Raw genomic sequence first — 19,727 nt, 5'->3', positions numbered from 1 at the left:
ACAGTAAAATGGCTCATTGCACTGGTGAAAGTCTAAATACAATGATTAACTCGGGGTACTAACCTTTCTCTAAGTAATTCTTGGGAGCCCACTGGGGGTCTCCATCAGCATAGGGATCGTTGTAGTGAACCACTGCGGCCTCCTCTTCCTCGTAGTCTACAGGTGGAGGCGGAGGAGGGGGAGCTGGCTCTTCAAAGACACCAATGTCCTCTGGGGGAGGTGGAGGAGGTGGGGCTGGGCTGTCTGTTACTGAAGCACGGCAGGAAGCAGAGGTGATAAGGCATTAAAGAAATAATGAGGAAGGAGTGTGTTCAGATCTCTCAGTCTGGGGATATTTCAAAATGTTCTCTTGCACTGTGATAGTGTTCACCTTTCAAAATCCTATATATTTTTTCAACATGTTACTGTTATGGCCTGGTCAGGTCAGAGAGACTAGTGTGCACCATGCACCGTTTCTTATATTTATTTTAACCTATATAATTATCAAGCAACTATGATCTAAATCATTCCAAGTCTTCTAACTGTGTACACACATTAAATGTTCAGTGATTTAACTGCTCACTAGAGGGCAGCTGTGGGTCCCTTTAGTTTTTAATTGGACACTGATCCTGCAGCATCAGTTAATACTAGCACTGATCCAAGTCCCCGTGGCACTCATTTACTTACTAATCATTTATTATTATTATAAACTTCCTATCAGTGAAACATCAATACATCTTCTGCACTACAAGTGGCTGTTTACAGTTCCCGAAATATTCAGTTAACATTATAAAACAGTCACTCTGTATCACTTCTGTAAACGTGAAATCTCTCAGAGGATGCTGAACTTTCCTGGACACAGTTGTCCTCAGTAGCCGTTGCAGTCTTTCTATTTATTACTTCTAGTACTACAACTACCAGCCATGTTCTTCAGTTTATCCTGTAGTTGTTTAAGTAACGGTGGCGCTTAATCACACCTGAATGTGTTTTCTTCTTTCTTTAAATGACAGGATTCATTTAGTAGCTGTGTTATGCAACCACACACGTACTGTAACACTGTATGATTTGCATTTTTAAATTCGTCCAGTGAGAAGTGAACAGCGGCACTTCTCAAGCGCATACTTCACAAGAATACGACGTGATAAAATGGGTGGATTGGTGTGATTTTGAAAACCCTGACTTTTTTCAGTCTTTTAACCAAATAAGTTCTCGTGCTAAGAGAGTCCTCTTGGAGCAGGTCTCCCTGCAACTTTGTAGTCTCGAGCCCAGTGATTAAAGAGAAACTGCACATCTGATCTAATTCATAAGCTTGCTCTTGAATTAAAGAACTGGCACAGGGGACTGAAATTAATGCAACTCTCCAATCTGCCTGCATAACCTTTTTTACAACAGGTCCAACAGCTCACTTTGGAGCTGTTAACAGCTGAAAACGCTTCGCTATAAAACAATAGCTGACTTTGGTTTTATTTCCCCTTGTATAAACACCACATACATTAGGCTTTTAGTAACGCAATATACTTCAGGCAAAGACAGAGCAAGACCATTCCCATTAAAAAAACATTAAAAGGCACTTGTACTGGTCCCCGTTTCTTTGTTTTTTTCCTAGTATTAAAGTGCTTCTCTTTGTGGCATTTTCTCACAAGAACTCGCTCGTTAAACATCAGTATTTTCTGTGAGGTGACCTCTTTTTAGCAGCAGACCTTTTCTTTGTTTAGTCTAGAGATGGCACGATACCACTTTTTTATGTCCGATACCGATATCATAAATTTGGATATCTGCCGATACCGATATGAATCCGATATAGTGTTTTTTAACCAACAAAACTGTTTTTTAAAATATCTTGCTGCATTTTGCAAGTCTGCAAGTTCATACTCAAGTTTAAAACAACAACTACACTAAAGCTATTCTGTTATACCTGTATACAAAAAAAATGTTTCATAGTTCAGCAATACTGATCAATCTAATAAACTTAAACCTACACCATCCTCCCTATTCTGGTATTTTAAAGAGTACTTAGTGTAAATATTAAGCAATCTAACTAATAGGGTTCCAACTCCCAGCAACAACAAAATAAATAAATAAAAAATAGGGAACCACCCCCCACCCTCCACCTCATGATGCTTAATCGACGTAATCAACCTTAATTTGATGCAGTGTGAAAAAAAATGCACAGAAATCAATTATTTTTCAAGAAATATTAAATAGATTCAACATCTTTCTTCAACAAAATTGCAGACTGCACAGATGGTACCTTCCCAAAGGAAAAAGTACTATAGCTTACTAGGGTATATATATTAGACTTAATAGTCACTATATACAGTAATTGACTTCTATTCATTTTACATCAAATTAAAACTTTGGGTGTCAGATAATTATTTATTAAAAGCTCGACATTTTAAATGAGAATAAGAAAGAAAAGTATGTCTTTGTGCCCCCTTTTCCCTGTTCATGCCCTATCGGCCCCCCTGGCTAAACTTTGCTAGATCCGCCCCTGCACAGTTACCAGCCGTCAGCTACGTAGAAAAAGATCCTGGTGTAGAAAGTAATATTAAATAAATTCTAACAACAGCTTATCAAGCTTAAACGTGCTGCTGTTGTTCAGCCGCTGGTTTCCTCTTTCTGGTGCAAAGTGGGCCAAAAACAAACAAGAGAGACTACTCCCGACAGAAAAGCCGATCAGCTGATCATTAAGCAGTTTCATGATTGAAGTAGCAGCCGGAGAGCGAGAGGCAGTCGCTCGTTAAGCTTAACGCAGGAGTGCTTTACAAACATTCAGAGTTGGACTTACACACTTGCTTTACTTCTCTCGGGGATAACTTTGTCGGAGATGAAATGCTGGGTTGCTAGCGAAGCTCCACATGCTATCCAGACCACCGACAGGTCCCGCATGCCACAGCCGCTCTATCACGTGATGCATACTGCTCCGACGTGCTAACGTTCTGAGGTGAGTTACGGCGTGTTGCAAGTTTTGTGAGGTGCTTTCGTGATATTTAATGGATCGGATTACATTTTTTATTTTTCTCCGATATCCGATCCAGTAATTTAGGTCAGTATCGGACCGATACCGATACGTAATATCGGATCGGTCCATCTCTAGTTTAGTCAAAGTGATTAGTGTTCAGACTAACCAATCAGCTCTTCTTCCACATGCACATTAATCCCTGTTGCTGGTGGTGGAAATATAAAACGTGCCGCTTCCTGTGCACCAGAAAAACAAGAGAAAAGCCACCAGCTGATTTAGCAATAATTATTAGTTTAAGGCCAGTTTAAAAAGTGCAAACTACACACACTAACTCCATTGTTCATGTCGTTCCATGACTCGTGCAGAACTGTTCTTCGGTTCATTGAACTAGGGAGACACAGATAGTTTGATCTCTGCGTCTTTGCAGACAAGCGGCTGGTGAATCAGGATGCAGCAGCGGGTCACATTTTCTCTCCTCAGTGGACTGAGAGGTTTCAGTGATCTATCACCATGGCAACAGACAGACATCTGAGGGTGCTCCACCCTCAGCCATGCATCCAGCGCGATAAGGTAGTGTGAGTGTAGCAGTGTGTGGGTCCTGAAATGTGCTCAGAGCCCTGTCTAGTGCACTGGTGACGTTGCGTAAATTTTGTGCATGCTGAGGTTCATACCTGTGACTTTTGCACATGGCTGTGTTTGTACAGTCTACATTTCTAACTTTAACGGTACATGCAGGTATACCACATAAGTGTATGTTTCTGTCTGCTTTCTACTACTTACTGCTCTCCTGCATTCTGGCCACGAAGCCGGTCAGGGGGATCTGTGGGGTCAGCTGGACCACAGGAGGAGGAGGTGGAGGAGCCACAGACACTGGAGCCACAACAATCAGGCAGAAGGAGCAGCCGAGAGACAGAGAGCAACGGAGGTGTTTGGACAGGGAGAAAGACAGAAGACACAGAAAAAAGAGCAAAAGGGCATCACAGAGAAGAGAAAATCCAAATTGAGCATGTTGCAAAAGAAAGAGGGGAGGGGAGACAACAAAAAGCTTGTGAGCAAGCAAAAATAGCACAGAAAGCATTGCTGAGCAACTCGATTGAAAACTTCCAATCAGTGTTCTTTTGTGCTGCGTTTTTCAAGCTGGGCCAAACAGGCCTTCATCTAATCTCAGCCTGAGAATCTACCTCATCAGCATCTGTTTTAAAAATCAAACGCAAAAGCTGCAGCGTTTTCAACGCGGTGAAAGAAGTGCAAAGCACGACGCAGACCCAGAAACTTGACAGCTACAGCTGCAAGATAACGCTTCAGGAAGACAGATACGGCTTCTCAAAGAATTTGCAGGAATCTCACTAGAGCAGTATTTTTGGATGCAGTTCAGCATTTTGGCTCACCTACACCCTTCACTTAAAAAACCTGTACCAACATAACCTGCATACATTCCCCTTAAAAATCTTTTTGCTGCACTGTCTCATCGTAAGATTAACCCTACAGACAAACAGAAAAACACAGCTGTCCTCACTCAAAGACATGATGTCACACACAGGCATGCCAGGTCTGACTCATAAATCACATGTATCGAGAGGGCGTCTGTAACCTCGCTGAAGTAATGTCCTAATATTCCATCGCGCTTTCACATCTATCCACAGCTACACCCTGTGAGATCAATGAGCTCCATCGTGTAATGAAACAGCTTTTTGTGCTGTTAAACCTCTGTAACATCCACCACGTGTCCAAACGTACCTTTTAGCTTCATAAAATTATAACAACTACACAGCAGACATCATCAAGATTATGCAATGTCTCAGTTAAAGCCTGTGGCTAACCAGGCTCAGTGTCATTGTCTCTCTCTCGCTTCTCGACAAGACAGACAGCCTCCTCCTTCTGTATTCTGTGCCAAGAAAGACAGTTTGTCCTTTGAGAGGAGCCATTAGAGGAGAATGGCTCAGAGAGAAGCCTGCCAAAATAAATTCTCCTCATTTGACAGAAAATATGCATTATGTCCTGGGTTTTCCCTCGTCTTGCAGCTGCGAGCATTTTCTACCCTGAAATGCCATCTGCCTGCTCACCGGTCTCCCTGAACAAGAACCTTCCTCCAGCTGACTAAAATAATAATGTCATAACTCAATTAGAAAAGCTAATGTAACACTCCGCGTAGCAGGGCAGAGGTGGGGAGGATTCAACAACCCCGACTTCTGTTATTACAGTTCATCATTCATTTTCATTAGCCCCTGAAAAGGCTAGCCCGCATAGCTGTTAGACGAAGAGGACCAAACGCAGAAGTATGAGTGGCCAAATTCTAAATGCGTATTTCATTATATTAGGACAGGATGTGAACTTCTTGCTCCCGAACCTATTTGTGCAGATTATCTCTAAACACCAAGTGCTTCAGGAGTCCTTTGACATTACCTGGGTTCTGAGTGTATGTTGGGCCTCCGTTAAGATGGGGCTGCTGGGAGGAGACGGAGGGTGCGCGGCGATACGTGCCAGTGGCCGACACCATGGAGGCTGAGGAGGTGGTGGAAGAGTTGTGACGGGAGATCTGGCGGGAGATGGTGCCAAACTGGGACATGGGGATGGGACCCAAGCCGGGGCCCTGGGGCACAGAGGCCGACGATGGGGCCACTACAAGAGGGGAGAGCCGGTGTGAGCAGCATTTATATTCAATTTACTTTATTGAACACACCACTACACTTGCTCTCTCTGTGCCCAGTGTCCCAGATTTCCTTCATGCCTTGGTCAGAATTTTCTTGCATAGCAGTTTCTTTACTATATATTTAATACTGGTTTGAGCAAAAGGTCAAAAACATGGTTATGAAATATACATTTTCAGTAAGGCTATATGCCTGCGGCACTTTTTCCATTATTATAATGTGACAGAATACACAAGAGTAAATCTACATCCTGTCAGTTTTCTAAAAAAACAAAAAAAAAATCTATCCCAACTTCTATTCCAGATTTAAAGCAAAACTTTGCTCAGTTTAGAGTCACATGCAGGAGACGAGGAGACACAGCAGCGCTGGGAGCTCACCTTGCCCCATACTGGGAGGAGAGGGTGTGGGAACTGCTAGAGGGACACCGACTCCACTGCCTCCACTGTTCTCCCTCCCACCACTGCCACCACTGCTGCCACTGCAGCAAGGGGAGAGTTCGTGGCAATCAGTAGAAATGTGTGAGACAAACTTAATTACATAACAAAGTTTGACATCCTATCATTAGTCTCTCATATGTCACTCTGTCTGCAACAATGTGCCCATCACTATGGCAACCAATATCGATTTCTGCAAAGAAGTTGCGGCGCACGTAGAAGAGAAGTTTATGTAGAAAAAAAGGAAGAGATCTAAAGGTCAAAAACACAGACTGAAGGAATTAATAAAGAAATGTAAATATCTCATTTTTTAAAAGTCTTATCTGCTGATTCCTATTTTACTAATAATTTTTTACATTTTTTTGTAACCAGACATTTCAATTTGAAAAAACACTGGTGTTTCCCTAGTGTCAGGAAGGTTATCTGATGTAAAAAGCAGCATTTTTAAATAAGAAAACACTAATCAGCCCTTTCACATTGTCTTCATATCTGCACCAGGTTAGAGGGCCTCGTCAGTCTCACTGAAAAAAGTTACAAGCTCCCCATTCCTACAGAAAACAAACTGCAGCATGTCTCACTTTATCTAACACATTTTAAATGCTCTGGTCATTTCTTTACATTATTGCTTACATCGGCTTATTTCACTCCTCTCAAGTGGTTTAAATGCATATACTTAACATTTGTGCCCCATTTACCTGTAGTTCAGCTGTAACGTGGTAAACAGCAATCGAAAACAAAGTTTAAATGGATCTGTGCTACCTGTGTGTCCTGGGTCTCTGATTGAGAGACGCTGTGCGCGCGGGGCTGTGCTGGCTCCCGAGTCGGGCCGGGCTCGTCATGTAGTCATTTGGCACCACTGGGGGCTTCACAGGCTCCAGTGTTTTGTAGGGAGTGTTACGTCTGGAGTCAGGTGAACACAGGAAAGAGGAAAGTAGAGTTTGTTTTCAGTTTCATGAAAGTAATAGAATAAAATAAAGAATAGGGAAACTTTAAACATTTGAACTGTTTGCTAAAATATATCTCTGCATTCATAACCTACTGTGTGTTTCATTGGTTTGGCAGGAAGCCCCAGTTTAACAGAGACCAGATGGGACCACAACCTCTTACACCACGCAAGTTAAACTGTAGGTTCTTACCCAAGGGTACCACGACCAGCCATGGGAGGGCTTGGAGGCTTCTGTGAAGGTGGGTTGGTCCTTGAAAGGGTCCCCCCTCGTCCCGCCGCATTGTTCCCATGTTGCTAGACAAAAAAGAGCAAGTTAAAAGCCTGTTTTTCTGTAACGTAGCAATTTTCCTACCAATGAACCTGACTCTCAGGAGTCATTTCAACGATGATGAACAAGCAAACTCGGATGAGGTTCACCTGTACTGTATGAATGGAGAAAACACAAAGCACCAGTATGAAGGTGTCTATTGTCTTACATAAAGAGTGTATGATTAATAGTAATAGATGGATGAAGAGATTGTAAATCTAATTATACAACATACACATGAAATATCTTATTATATATACACTGATCCTGCTTTATTGGACTGCCTTTGCACCAAATCCGATTAGTTTCTTACTGTAAAAAAATGTGTAACTGATTAAAGGTGCACATCCTTCTATGCGTCTCAAAGGTAGAAAGACATGTTTCATGGCTTCATGGGCACCTTGATAATGTGGCTCTGAACATCAATTTATGGACAATAAGAGGAGAAATACAAGCATCTCTTACCTTGGCCTTAAGCCACTGAGTGCAAGCAGGCAGAAAGAGAAGACAAAAAACAAGCTCATTGGTTAAAGACTGGTAACAGTAACTTTGTACCCACACTACATGATGCTGACAGAGAATCAAGAAGAAAAAAGGAAGGGAGTGTATTGGTGTGTTCAGAGCAAGTGTGAAGTAAGGCTTTTCACATGAATACAGTTGAGTGTATTTAGACCATTTCACAATCTACAACATACTTTTATGTGGGAAAGACTGTGAACCACTACCGTGTGTGTGCTACTAATTTTCCAGGTCACAGACTGCTCATCACACTGAATCTATAATTGCAATTTTAATACTGTTCAAACTATACTTCATTATAAGCCAAATTCTAGCAGCATAAAGGAGGTTCAATTTATAATAATATAAAACTGAGGAAAAAGGCAACTTAAAACATTAATACATTTAATGTTTATCTGATTATTATATATTATTATTGCTAGCCTTTAATGTCAGTTACTCCTATGTTCACTTGAACACCTGCCTGCAGTAGAAGTCACACCAAATAACCCAATTTAGGTTTTAACCAACACAGAGGAAGAGCTCGCTTCCTTTTGGTCCACTTTGTACACAAACATTTGAAAAAAAAAGGACATGGAAACACTGTTTATGTTTTGTTTTGTCCCCTCTATGTCTGTATCTGGATCTGTGTTACAGACTGTAATCAGGATAAGAGTCACTTTAGTGTCTAGTCGAGGAGCGGCTGAGCTACATGCTTTAAGTGTCGTACCAGGAAAATAAAAAATTGGGTAGTAAAGTGGTGTGAGGTCATAAATAACAACAGAGTCTCTGAGTGGCTGTAATGTGGCTAAACCTATCACCATGGTAACTGCCAGAAAATGCCAAAAAAAAAAGCCATTACGGTGAGGGGTTGAACACAGTCGTCCACACATGCATGAATGGGTCTTTCCAAGTTCGAGAATGATTTCCCATCTATCCGTGGATAAATTCCCCTGGACGTGGGGGAGAAAAGGGATGGGGGTGGATGAGTGCTCCTCTAAAGCTTGAGGGAATCCACCTCAGCCAAGAGGAAATGGGCTGTGAGGATAGAGCGCTAATAAGCTGCTAATATTTCCCAGCACGGCAGGAACACAGCCCAGACTCATAAATGCAGGAAAGCAAAATTACAAACATACCCCCACACCTGCATTAATATACCTCTGAATATAGTGTATTTCTATGTGGCGGCTGTAACAGTAGTGAATAGGGGTCGAAACTATATCACAATATCTCAAAGAAATCTGCAATAATGATTTTTCTGACTTCATAGAAAAAAAATAGTGAGCAGTGTCTTTTATCAGTGATTGGAGTTGGAGATACAAACAAAGTCAAGGCCATTTTCCTTCTTTTCTAATGAGCTACTGTCCCTTTATTTTGAAGTCTAAATCTAAATATAGCGACAAGGTGCCATGAGCAACAGCATACTGCTAGGAGCAGTGGTACCATTAAAATCTTGATATCCTTTCTTGATATCCAATCACATTCATTCTTATAGTACAATAATAGTGACACAGTGACTAAGCATAAGTCAAATATAAGAAGAAAACTAACCTGGATAATGTTTCCCTGCTTAACCCGTTAAGAAAAAGTCAATTAACTTTGAAACTTCAGCAGTCACCAAATAAAATCCCACCAAAAAATTAAATCTAACTCTCGCACACTGACTTGCTTGCTGTTATATTTCACAAACACCTGATTGTAGTTTAATACATGTACAGCAAAATGATGTGCAGGGGATACTGTGCAAGTCTTTCTCTGACACACCTATGGCACATTCAGGTGTGCAGATATTTAGTCGGGCCACACATATTGAAAAATGTCTGGGATGCTGTCTCTTGGGTCGAGCTTTTTGAGCAGTTCACAGATTTATATATGTGTGCATGAGAAACAAACTGTATACATTCTCGTTTGCACAAATGCACATTCATAAGCGCCTTTACATACATACACAAGTAGCCAGGAAGAGAATTAAAAAGGAGCCAGCAGCCAGAGAGCTTTGAATCCAAAAATGCATTTCACAAGCCCAAACTGATTATCTAAACCTATTTAAAATAAGTCAACTTCATTACATTCACAATGCTCATCCAAATGTAGACTCGTGTCTTAGAAGCACGAACTGCTGTTTCCTTTTGCAGATTTCCAGATGGACAAAAAAAGAAAAGATTGCAGATTTTCTTGCATCTACAATGTGCTGATTTCTGCAGAGATCTGTCATTTCTATCATTCCTGAATGATGCTCAATTTGCATAGTGGGCCATGCCAAATCCGTCTCAGTGTGAGCCAGCTCTCAAAGGAGGAAACACTAGCTTTTGAATTTGAATCAGCGGATGTTTGAAAATCAGCGGACAGCCACTATCTCAACAGAGACAGACCAGGGGAAAGGGATACAGAGGCCAACTGACACACACGCACTATGGAAATTTATGACACAAGCAATCAGTGCGTATAACTGTGTGTGCACGCTGACACAAGCACAGACACACAGTCTTGTGAAATAGAGGAAGATGGGGGGGGAGGAGAGGATGGATCATGGGGAGAGAGAATAAAAAAAACTGAAGAATGAGGCGGAAGAAAGACTGAAAGATTTTTACTTTTTTTTTACAATTTGAAGAGAGTGTGATGGTGTGAGTAACACTTGGCTATGATAGTTCCCTCAAAAACACACACACAGTCGATTAATAACTAGCAGCTTGGGTAATTGTTACCGGGCATGAAAAACTCTTGCCTGTGCAGCTATTCTTGGATGGGCTGAAGTGTTTCCGTGCTTAATCAACTAAAAGGCCAGCGTATTGATCAGCTCGCAGCCTGGGTGGGAGTGTGTGAATGAATTATGAATGCAGACAGTGAGGATGCTCACATGCAAGTACCAGGTGTAAACTTGACTAAGTATGTGTATTCCTCACTGGCAAAATTGATTACTGGGAGAAAACACGGCAATTTATCAAAGTAATGGACAGATGCAACAGTTTGGTAGTAATTATGGTGGAATAGTGCAGAGACGACTTTACTCTTACTCCTTGTTAGAAGGTTTTTATTTTAACACAATGAAGAATATTTTCCTTACCTTGACGCCGTGTCCTACATCATCCAGCAGCGTGTAGTCGATAGGCTTTCGAATGTAGCGCACCGGCCGCTCCATGTTGCCCGGAGCGATGATCTTGTGGGTACGAGAGGTGTTTTTGTTTGTGGTCAGGATGCCGATTTCTCGGCGGGCCACCTTCTCCTTATGGATGTCCACGGTCTGTTTGAGGAAAATATAATATGGTCACTTCCTGTTTTCTAAGGTGGGCCTGTAAATTTGCTTTTAATGTAGGGAGGTGATACGGCACGTAACTGAACGCTAAAACCATGTGCTTTTATTCTTTCATATTTATTTATACTATGATGAAATTATGTTGATGTGCCCACACACATCAACAAGTGGATGAGCTGGTGATCAAACCACCAACCTTCGCCCAAAGCGAAGGCTCGTTTTAACTTCTGAGCCATCATAGTGCACTGCAGTGAAAACTGTTGTTGACAACAATTTAATTCAAGACAATTACACTTAATTTGAAGCTGATTTTCAAAGAGAATATGTGTAAATGAAATACGCGAGAACTACTGTTATTTGACAGCTTCTAGCTCTGTTGTGTGCGCTGTTCACAACCAATTTTTTGGCTACTGTGCACAGAGTAATCTATGTTTAAAACTGTTACACCATCACCAGCTTCTATTGCTTAATATAGTTTCAACCAGCATTCAAAAGCTGCAAAGTGGACATGTAGTTGTACAAAAAAAAAGTCAGCATCTGTTTACAGCAATTCAGTAACAACAATGTTACAACAATTGTTATTTATATATATATATATATATAGAGAGAGAGCACTAGGGGCGGTGGCTCCCAAGCTAGGCAAGTAGCTCCAGCAGATCCCGGGAACAACAACAGATCTCTGTCCAAAAGAGCACAGTCCTAGGAACGGCGACGATACAGCGCAGGACCCTCAAGCTCCCAGGCCTCTGGTAGAGGACCCGAGCTTGAAGGATAGACCGGGGTGAGAGGGGAATTTATATATATATATATATATATATATATATATATATATATATATATATATATATATATATATATATATATATACATATACACATTGCAAATGGACACAAAGAAATATACTATAAGAATAACATGTGTTTTAGAGCTTCATTTAATTATCTTTAAACATTTTTCCAACCAAGAGACTCAAAATCTGAGAAGAACTGTCAAGTTGTGCTACCCTCTCACTGTGTCTGAGATGAAGTCTCTGAGCTCTATCATCTATTTATCTGAGTGTGTGTGTGATATTGTAGGCTCTTTCTTTAGGAGAGGAAACTGAAGTGACACGCCCAGCTTCAGCTGGGAAGTTACAAAAAAGACCTGCCCATTTCCTGCCAGTAACAGGCGAGCTGAGGTGCAGTGTAGATTAGAGAGAGTGAAAAAAACAGAAGGACAGAGAGGCACAGAAATGAGAGAGAGGCACACAAGACAGAGGCACTAGAAGCTGATTCTGGGGCGTTTACAGTAATTAAAAAGAGATTGAGAAGAGAAGAAAATGGTGAAATAGAAAAGGAAACTTCACTTTAGAGCTACTTTCCTCTGTATGCATTTCCTCTGTGTTTACATTGCTAAATGCATCGAGACATAACTGTTATCTAATGAGTGACGACAGCAATGTCTGCCCTTCATGATCTTTTGCGATCTCATTTTCTTTTGTAATCTCTTTAATAAACATCTGCCTGTCTGCTCAACCCTGTGGAGTGTGTTTTTGACAACAGATGGTACAGATGGTAACTCTCACTGCCAGAGCTATACAGTGGTGTCATTCTATTAAATCTGTTCTTAAGCAGATGATCATTCTCTGCAGAGCAACTGAGCGAGCTGAAATGTCTGCACCAAGTATGGTTTTAAGACATGTAAACGATGAATTTATATGTCAATGATTTCATGTATAGTTTGATATTAACTAAATCCAAACAACTAATACGGTTGATGCTATATTTTACGGTAAAGAGGTGTCCATAAATGTGTCGCCACAATCTTTTGAATTTACACTGCAATATAGAGTAATGCGAAGTTGATCCTGCGCTTAAGAGGATTGGACCAACTGAAATGGAGCTGAAAAAGGCACAAGTGGGTCATTGAGCTGATGGATGACAATTTCGGGGAATGAACTGAGAGATAAATCAGAAAGAAAAGACAGAGTGAAAGTGGAAAAGAAACCAAAGTGTAGAGTTTCAGATCTCCAACAAAATCAAAAGGAAGCATGTCCATTTTTATCCATAACCATTTAATTCAGGTTCTAATTCAGATTTCTCCTTTGATTAGACATGCTGCTGCTTTGCATTTTAGGGATTAGCCTGTACTGTATATTTCTGCCAAAGACTTTTCTGCTGAGGCCTTTTAAATCAGACATGGGTTTGGCAGCAGCGTTTGCCCACCTTTCTTTCTAGAATGATAAATTGATAAAGTGCCACAGCAAAGCAAAGTTAAATATTCATTTTGTGTAGAGAGAAAAGCCATTATGGGGTATATGTAAAGTTAATGATCTTTTCCTGAACTTTTAAACGATTCAAGCAGATTTAAAGCCATCTGTGTTTTCAGGGGCATGCATTTTTTTTCACCCCATCATTGAGTTTATGAGACTGGTTTTGTTTGCTTCTTTACTTGTGGTTAAATTTTGCATTTCCATTTTGCATGAAAAAATTATCAGAGGTGTGGCATGCCCCACCCTGGAGGAAATTAACCTTTGGAGCCGATTCATACACTAATCTGAATCAAGACATTTTTGGAAGGATTCTTTATCGTTGCAAAAAAACATTGTGCCATATCTTCATGAATATATATCAAACCGAAAGAATAAAAATTGGGAAACACTTTTGGTGAAAGTATTCCAAACTGACCTAGATCCAGATGTTCTTCTGGATCCACGGACTCAATTCATGCATGGTGTCAAATAAATGCAGCCATGGAGAAGGCATGCAGTATTATGGACTGCTATTAGATTTTCACGCACGCGAGGCAGCTTGCATGAACTAAAAAAGACATAACCGGTTAGCTTGTTCATAAGATGCTGTTGTGGTTTCCTGTCTAAGAATCTTTTTGAAGCTGTCTTGATTGCCTGTAAATCAAATTGCAGAATTTAAATTAAAAACCTAATTCTCTGAAATGTATAGCACAAGCTTGCTTTGATGGTGTTGTGAAAAAGGGCAGATATGTTCGCAGAATGCCATGTAACAGAATAAAAAGCATGGCCTCACTTTGCTTTTACAGCTTCAGCAGTACAGAAAGAAAAATATGTGACTACTAGAATCAATCTAGTGGTGAAACGAGTGTTTTTCTAGCTATGAAATGACAAAAAAGGCTGCAGTGAAACATTGTGGCCAGACTAAAGCTGATAGAAGTCGCTTCTCAGTTACGATCAGGTGAACGTACTGACTCAACAGTTTCTCTTCTGTGCTGCTGCACGTCAAGGGTGCCATTGGGTGTGAAGCAGAAACATCAAGTAGGGGAAGTAAAGCTCTACTGAGCACCTTTAAAGGATTGAGAATAGTGTTTGGTTGTCCGCTGTGAGATTGCACCTGACTGCTACCGCTCCGCAGTTTGCAGAGTAAAGTGGGAGCTGAAAATGCAAGCTAGAGTGCTGGCGTCAGGGTTTCACTTCATTCTGACAGGCTTAATGAAGCGCACAGGGAGGGGACGGGACATTCAATGGCTGACAGGCAGGGTGGCCGCATGAAGCGCACACAGAGGAACAGAGACGGAGAGAGAGAGGACTGCTGATGAAGCAAGCGGGACTGATGAGGGACTGTGGAGGATTGGCAGCTCCAGCATGATCCATGCCCCCGCCATATCTGTCAGTCTTTATAATACATGAATGTGCCATTGTGCAGTTTGGTATTATGACACTGAATAATAGCAGACTGTGGCATTTTACTGTACTTGAATAACTTTTATCTAGAGAGGAAAAACCTATCTTTGTTCATTTGATGGATAAAGCAGCGATTAGACTGCTAAAATCAGAGTTGACCTTCTTGGCTGATGATTCAAATCCCATGCACAAATACCGAATCTGTTGTGGTGCGTACCTGGGAGATGTGGTTGATGGACGATTCCATGCGTCGTAGTTGCGAGGCTTGAATATCCAGCAGCTGCAGCACATTGTTTGCTAAGGCATTGATCTGGTAGGCCACGCTGGCCAGAGACTGAGTGGTGTAGGCTTTGGTCTCCTCCAGGGCCTTCTTCTTGTCTTGAGCCTGGCAGGGAGAGGGAGAAGAACAAACTGATGTAAAAAACAAGTCAGTGGAAATGTGTGTGGGTGGAAGAAATGGAGAATTTGGCAGAAGAAAGTAAGGTGTAAAGTCCATAAAAGCAAGACAAAATGCTGTACTGTAATTGTTCCTCTCCTATCAGTTGTGTGAGCTGCAGAGTGAGAGGGCAGTTGTCTACAGGGAATAGTATTTGACATCCTCTCTTTGCTGGTTTTAAACTGCAAAGCCATGTTACGATCTGAAGGGAAGTGAAGGAGAAAAGTTTGTGATTCTGTGAAGCAAAGGCTTTGTGGACTACTACACAGCCTGAAATTGGGACAATGTCCGAACAACTCCGACGGGCAACATGGGACAGGTGCACAGTGGGATTCGAGCCCAGAAAACAGGAATGCCAGGACATTTCCCAAATCTCCACCCGGCTGTGCAAACCATCTGCTTCTGGATGCCTTTAAATAGCAATGTGACTGAACGGACATATTTATAGTTTGGAAACAAAACGGGAGAATGCGGCCACACATTGAAGCACTCCAACAGCGAACTACCACAGAAAGACTACAACTTACAACTACTACACAATCTACACCTGACTTATAAACAATATATCGTTCTGCTTCTGTAATGTGTACAAAAACAGAAATGTGACACTTAAGATTGCCTCAGGTCATGATCTTCATGATTAAGCTCCACCTGTCCTAGCAGACTACAAGAATGCCAACGAATGTTTTAATCAATTATCATTAATTATTAGATCATGATAATCAATATTTTGATTTGCTGACATTGATATTCTGTCCAACCCCTATTTACAAACTGTGCCTACAGGGTCACACATTCACTGATGCTACTGTGATGACCTAATGTCCTGCCACCATGCAACGGTTTCACCAAAAGCTGTGTTTTAGATCAGGGTGCCTGCACCTGTTTCCGGACTGCTGATTGGCTAAACTTATCATGATAAGCAAATGTTTCACCTTATAGTTTTTTAAATGAAGAGTTCATAAGCATTCAGGCCGATTCACTGCTGTGTTGTATGCTGTACAGCTACTATATACATCAGTTATCACATGCAAGCTGTTTCCAAACCACCACGTGTTTACGTGTGCTTGGTAGCAAGAGGTTAAACACCTACACCATGACAGCACTTTTGAACATGACCACCAAACCACCTGCTCTGTGACCCACTGCGAGTTTAGCACAGAAACTGGTTTTCATACCTTAGGTTGGGAAAGGCTGACTTACATAACTCACTGGATGACTACTGAAAGACCTCACAGAGCTATTAACACACAACATGTGAAGCAATGCTAGGACAGTGCTTGGATACGTAGTGATTCTTGCATGAGCTTAACACGAGCACAAAGAGGTTTAAAACTAGTACTGCACGGAAACACACACATCTCCCTTATACACATTGTCCACTCTCTTTGGGATTTCGTATTAAGTTTACAAAAGGCTTTTTGTAGAGGCTCTAATTGGAATTCCTTTTTTGGTATGTGGAAGACTCCTATCTAAACAATGCGGTAAAATAAAGCAAATTCAGTGAAATACAATACTGAGACAAGAATATCCTCAGGAGTTATGAACAAAAAACACTATGAGTCAGAGAGGTGTCGAGTGAGTTGTAGTTTGGGGGGGGTTGGCAGGGCTAACATTCTTATATTACAGAAGGGTGAAATGAGTAATATGTGTGGTTACGCATACACAAATGATATACTGAAGCAAAACTAAGAACATAAATGTTCAGAACAATTTACACACCAGTGGGTTTGTAAAAAGCAGAACAATTTCACTGCGAGAGATGCTATTTTAATACACAAAGACCTTAGAAAGTTACTAAAAAAAACCGAGTCCTGCTTTCTTGTCTTCAGTTTGGTATGTGACACTTTTTCAAACAGCTTCTGATCTAAGAATAAAACTTGTGTCTTTTTCCTGCAGCCTGCCTGGGTAGATTTACATATCATGGCATGCAGTTTGTTTTTTTTACATAGCGTCATCATTTCAGGTGACTGTGTGAGTTTATGAACGCAGTTTTAAAAACTGTCCACGTGGGATTATGCAGAGCTACTGTATCCAAGCTGATAACGTGGTTTGACAACTTGGGAGCAAAAGGCAGAAGACATTAGCATTTTCCGTGTTTGATTTTTACCCAGCACAATATAAGGATAAGCTACGTTGGCCTACATAATACTCTCAATCCCCTTCATTCCCTGTTGTGTTTGTCAAGTGTGTTTACATGCACGCAGGATCTGAGCTAATGTTTTTAACGTCCCTAAAGAAATCATTATTCGGGAAAAGCCACACACATGCGAGCATTTTCATATTCCAGCCATGATGTAGGAAATAAACCAAGCAGCAGCCCTGGGCTTTCAAACTCAGCAGTGAAAGGGAATCAAACTAGCACACAATCATTTTCAAACATTTTCAAATATATATAAGCTTATGATATTTTTCTGAAATTAAGGCCTGATAAAAATGTGGAACTTATATGACACTTCAAATCTCTTAATGCACAGAGTTATTCCTTAGTGCCTTTGTCTCATTCACCTACACATAAATGATTCATGGAGATAGTAAATCTTATCTGGGTGACACCAGCTGGCTCCAAAAAAACATCCCTGTGTTTTCTGCAGATGACTCACAAAATATGATTACATGGTTTATTGTTGGCTTCATGTGGTGCTGGGATTTTGACAGGAGCAACATTCAGTAGTGCTAAGAACAGACACTGCATTAAAAACAGGTGTGCCACAAAACACTTTGTTCCTCACTGTCCACTACAAATACATATGTTTCATTAATCAAAAATAAATAAAAAGGGATTCCTTTTTTGTTTTGTTTTTAGATGGATGGATGAACAGGGATTTGCATTTTTGATGAGCTCATATGTGAAGTACCTTTATATTCCACAACCTAAATAAATTTGAAACGACACCATGACAATTGGTTTTTCATTTCCTTTAGTTTATCAGTATCAAAAGAATCAATCTGATGTGACAGTCTTTTTGCTATTATTATTTATTGAGTGCTCCAAATTCCTGTTTCACAACATATGACACCTGGTCTGTAAACTAAAGCCTCTAAGCTCCTGCTTCTTAAAGCAGCTAAGTTTGCCACCAGGTGCATGCCATTTCCTCTCAAACCGTCCAACTGATCTGCAGAATAATAGCTTCCTGCATGATCTAGCTCTGAAAGTGTTGCCTCACAACACCGTGTAAGCCCATCAGTAGGAAACGTGCATTCAAGCAGTCTAACCTACATTGCATTTTTGATGACAACCGGGGTAAAGTGATCTGATGTGCTTTTACTGTGGGCTTTCAAGGCAGCACGGTGACGAAGAAATTGCCAAGCTGGAGCGCAGTTTCTGATTCAAAGTGGTCTTCTGTTCACACCAGACCATTGAAGCCACTTTGATGTCAGCTCCCAGTATTCCTCACATTTACTCAATGCACTCTGTGGGAGACTAACAACTGAGGTTTATTGTTAATACCTCCTTTAGCCAGATGCCTCAATGCTTTACTGATTTTTTGACTTAATATTTAGTGAATATAAGCACAAAAAAACAAGCAGGCACACCTTTCATTAACCTGCACCATGCATGCAATCACAGGCATTATAAGATCCACACACACATTCTCTGGGGCCACGTTTTGCAGTAGACCGTTATATCAGGATCATTACACATTTATAGACTTGGACGAATTGCATGTAAAGTCTTTAGCACTTGGTTTACTTTGTGATGTATAAACTGGCAAGAAAGCTCACAGATGAGAAATGCCTTTAAATCCAGTGCTTAATGGCTAAAGGGAAGGGCTAATTCGTGAATATGCCACAGTTTTAGTGAGTTTCTAGTGAATAAATGTGTTATAATAATCGCTCTGTGACAGTATTACATTTTCAAAAATATACATACAATTGTTAGCTTTTGTATTTTAAACGACCAAAGGGAAGGCTCGAGCCTTTTTTTCGTTTTATAATACTGTTATGCCGTTTTCACGTGCGGTGAGCGTGCGGTTTTAGTCACGTAGGGAGGAAAAAAGAAGGAAAAAAATCGGTTTTGAGATTAGCCTCCTTCACAGGTACCTACCACAGAATGCAGTCAGTGACAACCTACTTAGTCATAACAACGACACACCCTCTAAAAGCCCCCAGCAGCTCTCAGCTCACCGAGGAAACCCTTTAAAAAACAGAAACCAGAGGGATAACGAAACACAGCCATGCCCGACATGGCACCGAGCGGCCCCTTAAACCAGCGTACCGGGAGAAAAGACCACTCGGTGTAGCTAGCGATTTGATAGTCGCTTTCGTTCCGACCAGCATTTCCTGCCCCTGTGGTTTCACTCACTCCCACTACAACACCGCAGACACGACGGTGATAAACCAGTAAATTCACCATATGCAAAGGCGGTTTTTAGGCGTTTCTTACCTGAACATAATTGTTTTCACAGTATTCCGCTACCCGGGACAGGTTCTGGTAGCTTTCCACGAGTGCTCTTTTACCGGCAGGGATTTCCTCCTCTAATAGCATTTGTAGCTCTGCCATCTTACATCCCTTTGCATTTCTCTCCTGCCTGTCCTTTTTCTCAGCGAGGCGAGGCGGTGATGCTGTGCTGTGTTGCTGAGAAAGGGGCTCCCCCGCCTGGCATTGTCGGGCCGCTGGCCTGCGATT

The 19,727-nt window shown here is 41.2% G+C and overlaps 1 protein-coding gene across 3 annotated transcripts in view; it reads right to left on the bottom strand.

Moving 5' to 3' along the window:
* Positions 1-19,727, bottom strand: part of LOC309693513 (abl interactor 1-like) — a 22,262-nt gene extending 2,535 nt beyond the window's left edge. The window contains exons 1-10 of one of the 3 annotated variants that reach the window (XM_082512800.1): positions 19,485-19,727; positions 14,879-15,046; positions 10,839-11,015; positions 7,742-7,756; positions 7,160-7,263; positions 6,783-6,923; positions 5,967-6,067; positions 5,345-5,560; positions 3,722-3,811; positions 64-249 (exon numbers count right to left, since the gene is read on the bottom strand). In XM_082512800.1, coding sequence (XP_082368926.1) covers positions 64-249; positions 3,722-3,811; positions 5,345-5,560; positions 5,967-6,067; positions 6,783-6,923; positions 7,160-7,263; positions 7,742-7,756; positions 10,839-11,015; positions 14,879-15,046; positions 19,485-19,601 — 1,315 coding nt within the window. In that variant the 5' untranslated portion in view covers positions 19,602-19,727. The remainder of the gene's footprint in view (positions 1-63; positions 250-3,721; positions 3,812-5,344; positions 5,561-5,966; positions 6,068-6,782; positions 6,924-7,159; positions 7,264-7,741; positions 7,757-10,838; positions 11,016-14,878; positions 15,047-19,484) is intronic. The other 2 variants (XM_082512801.1, XM_082512799.1) reach the window with 2 other exon arrangements.

The sequence above is a fragment of the Aulonocara stuartgranti genome (genome assembly GCF_965226115.1).
Source record: "Aulonocara stuartgranti genome assembly, chromosome: 18".
NCBI lineage: Eukaryota > Metazoa > Chordata > Actinopteri > Cichliformes > Cichlidae > Aulonocara > Aulonocara stuartgranti.
Note: the sequence above shows the minus strand (reverse complement) of the source record. Positions and strands in the feature narration are given on the sequence as shown.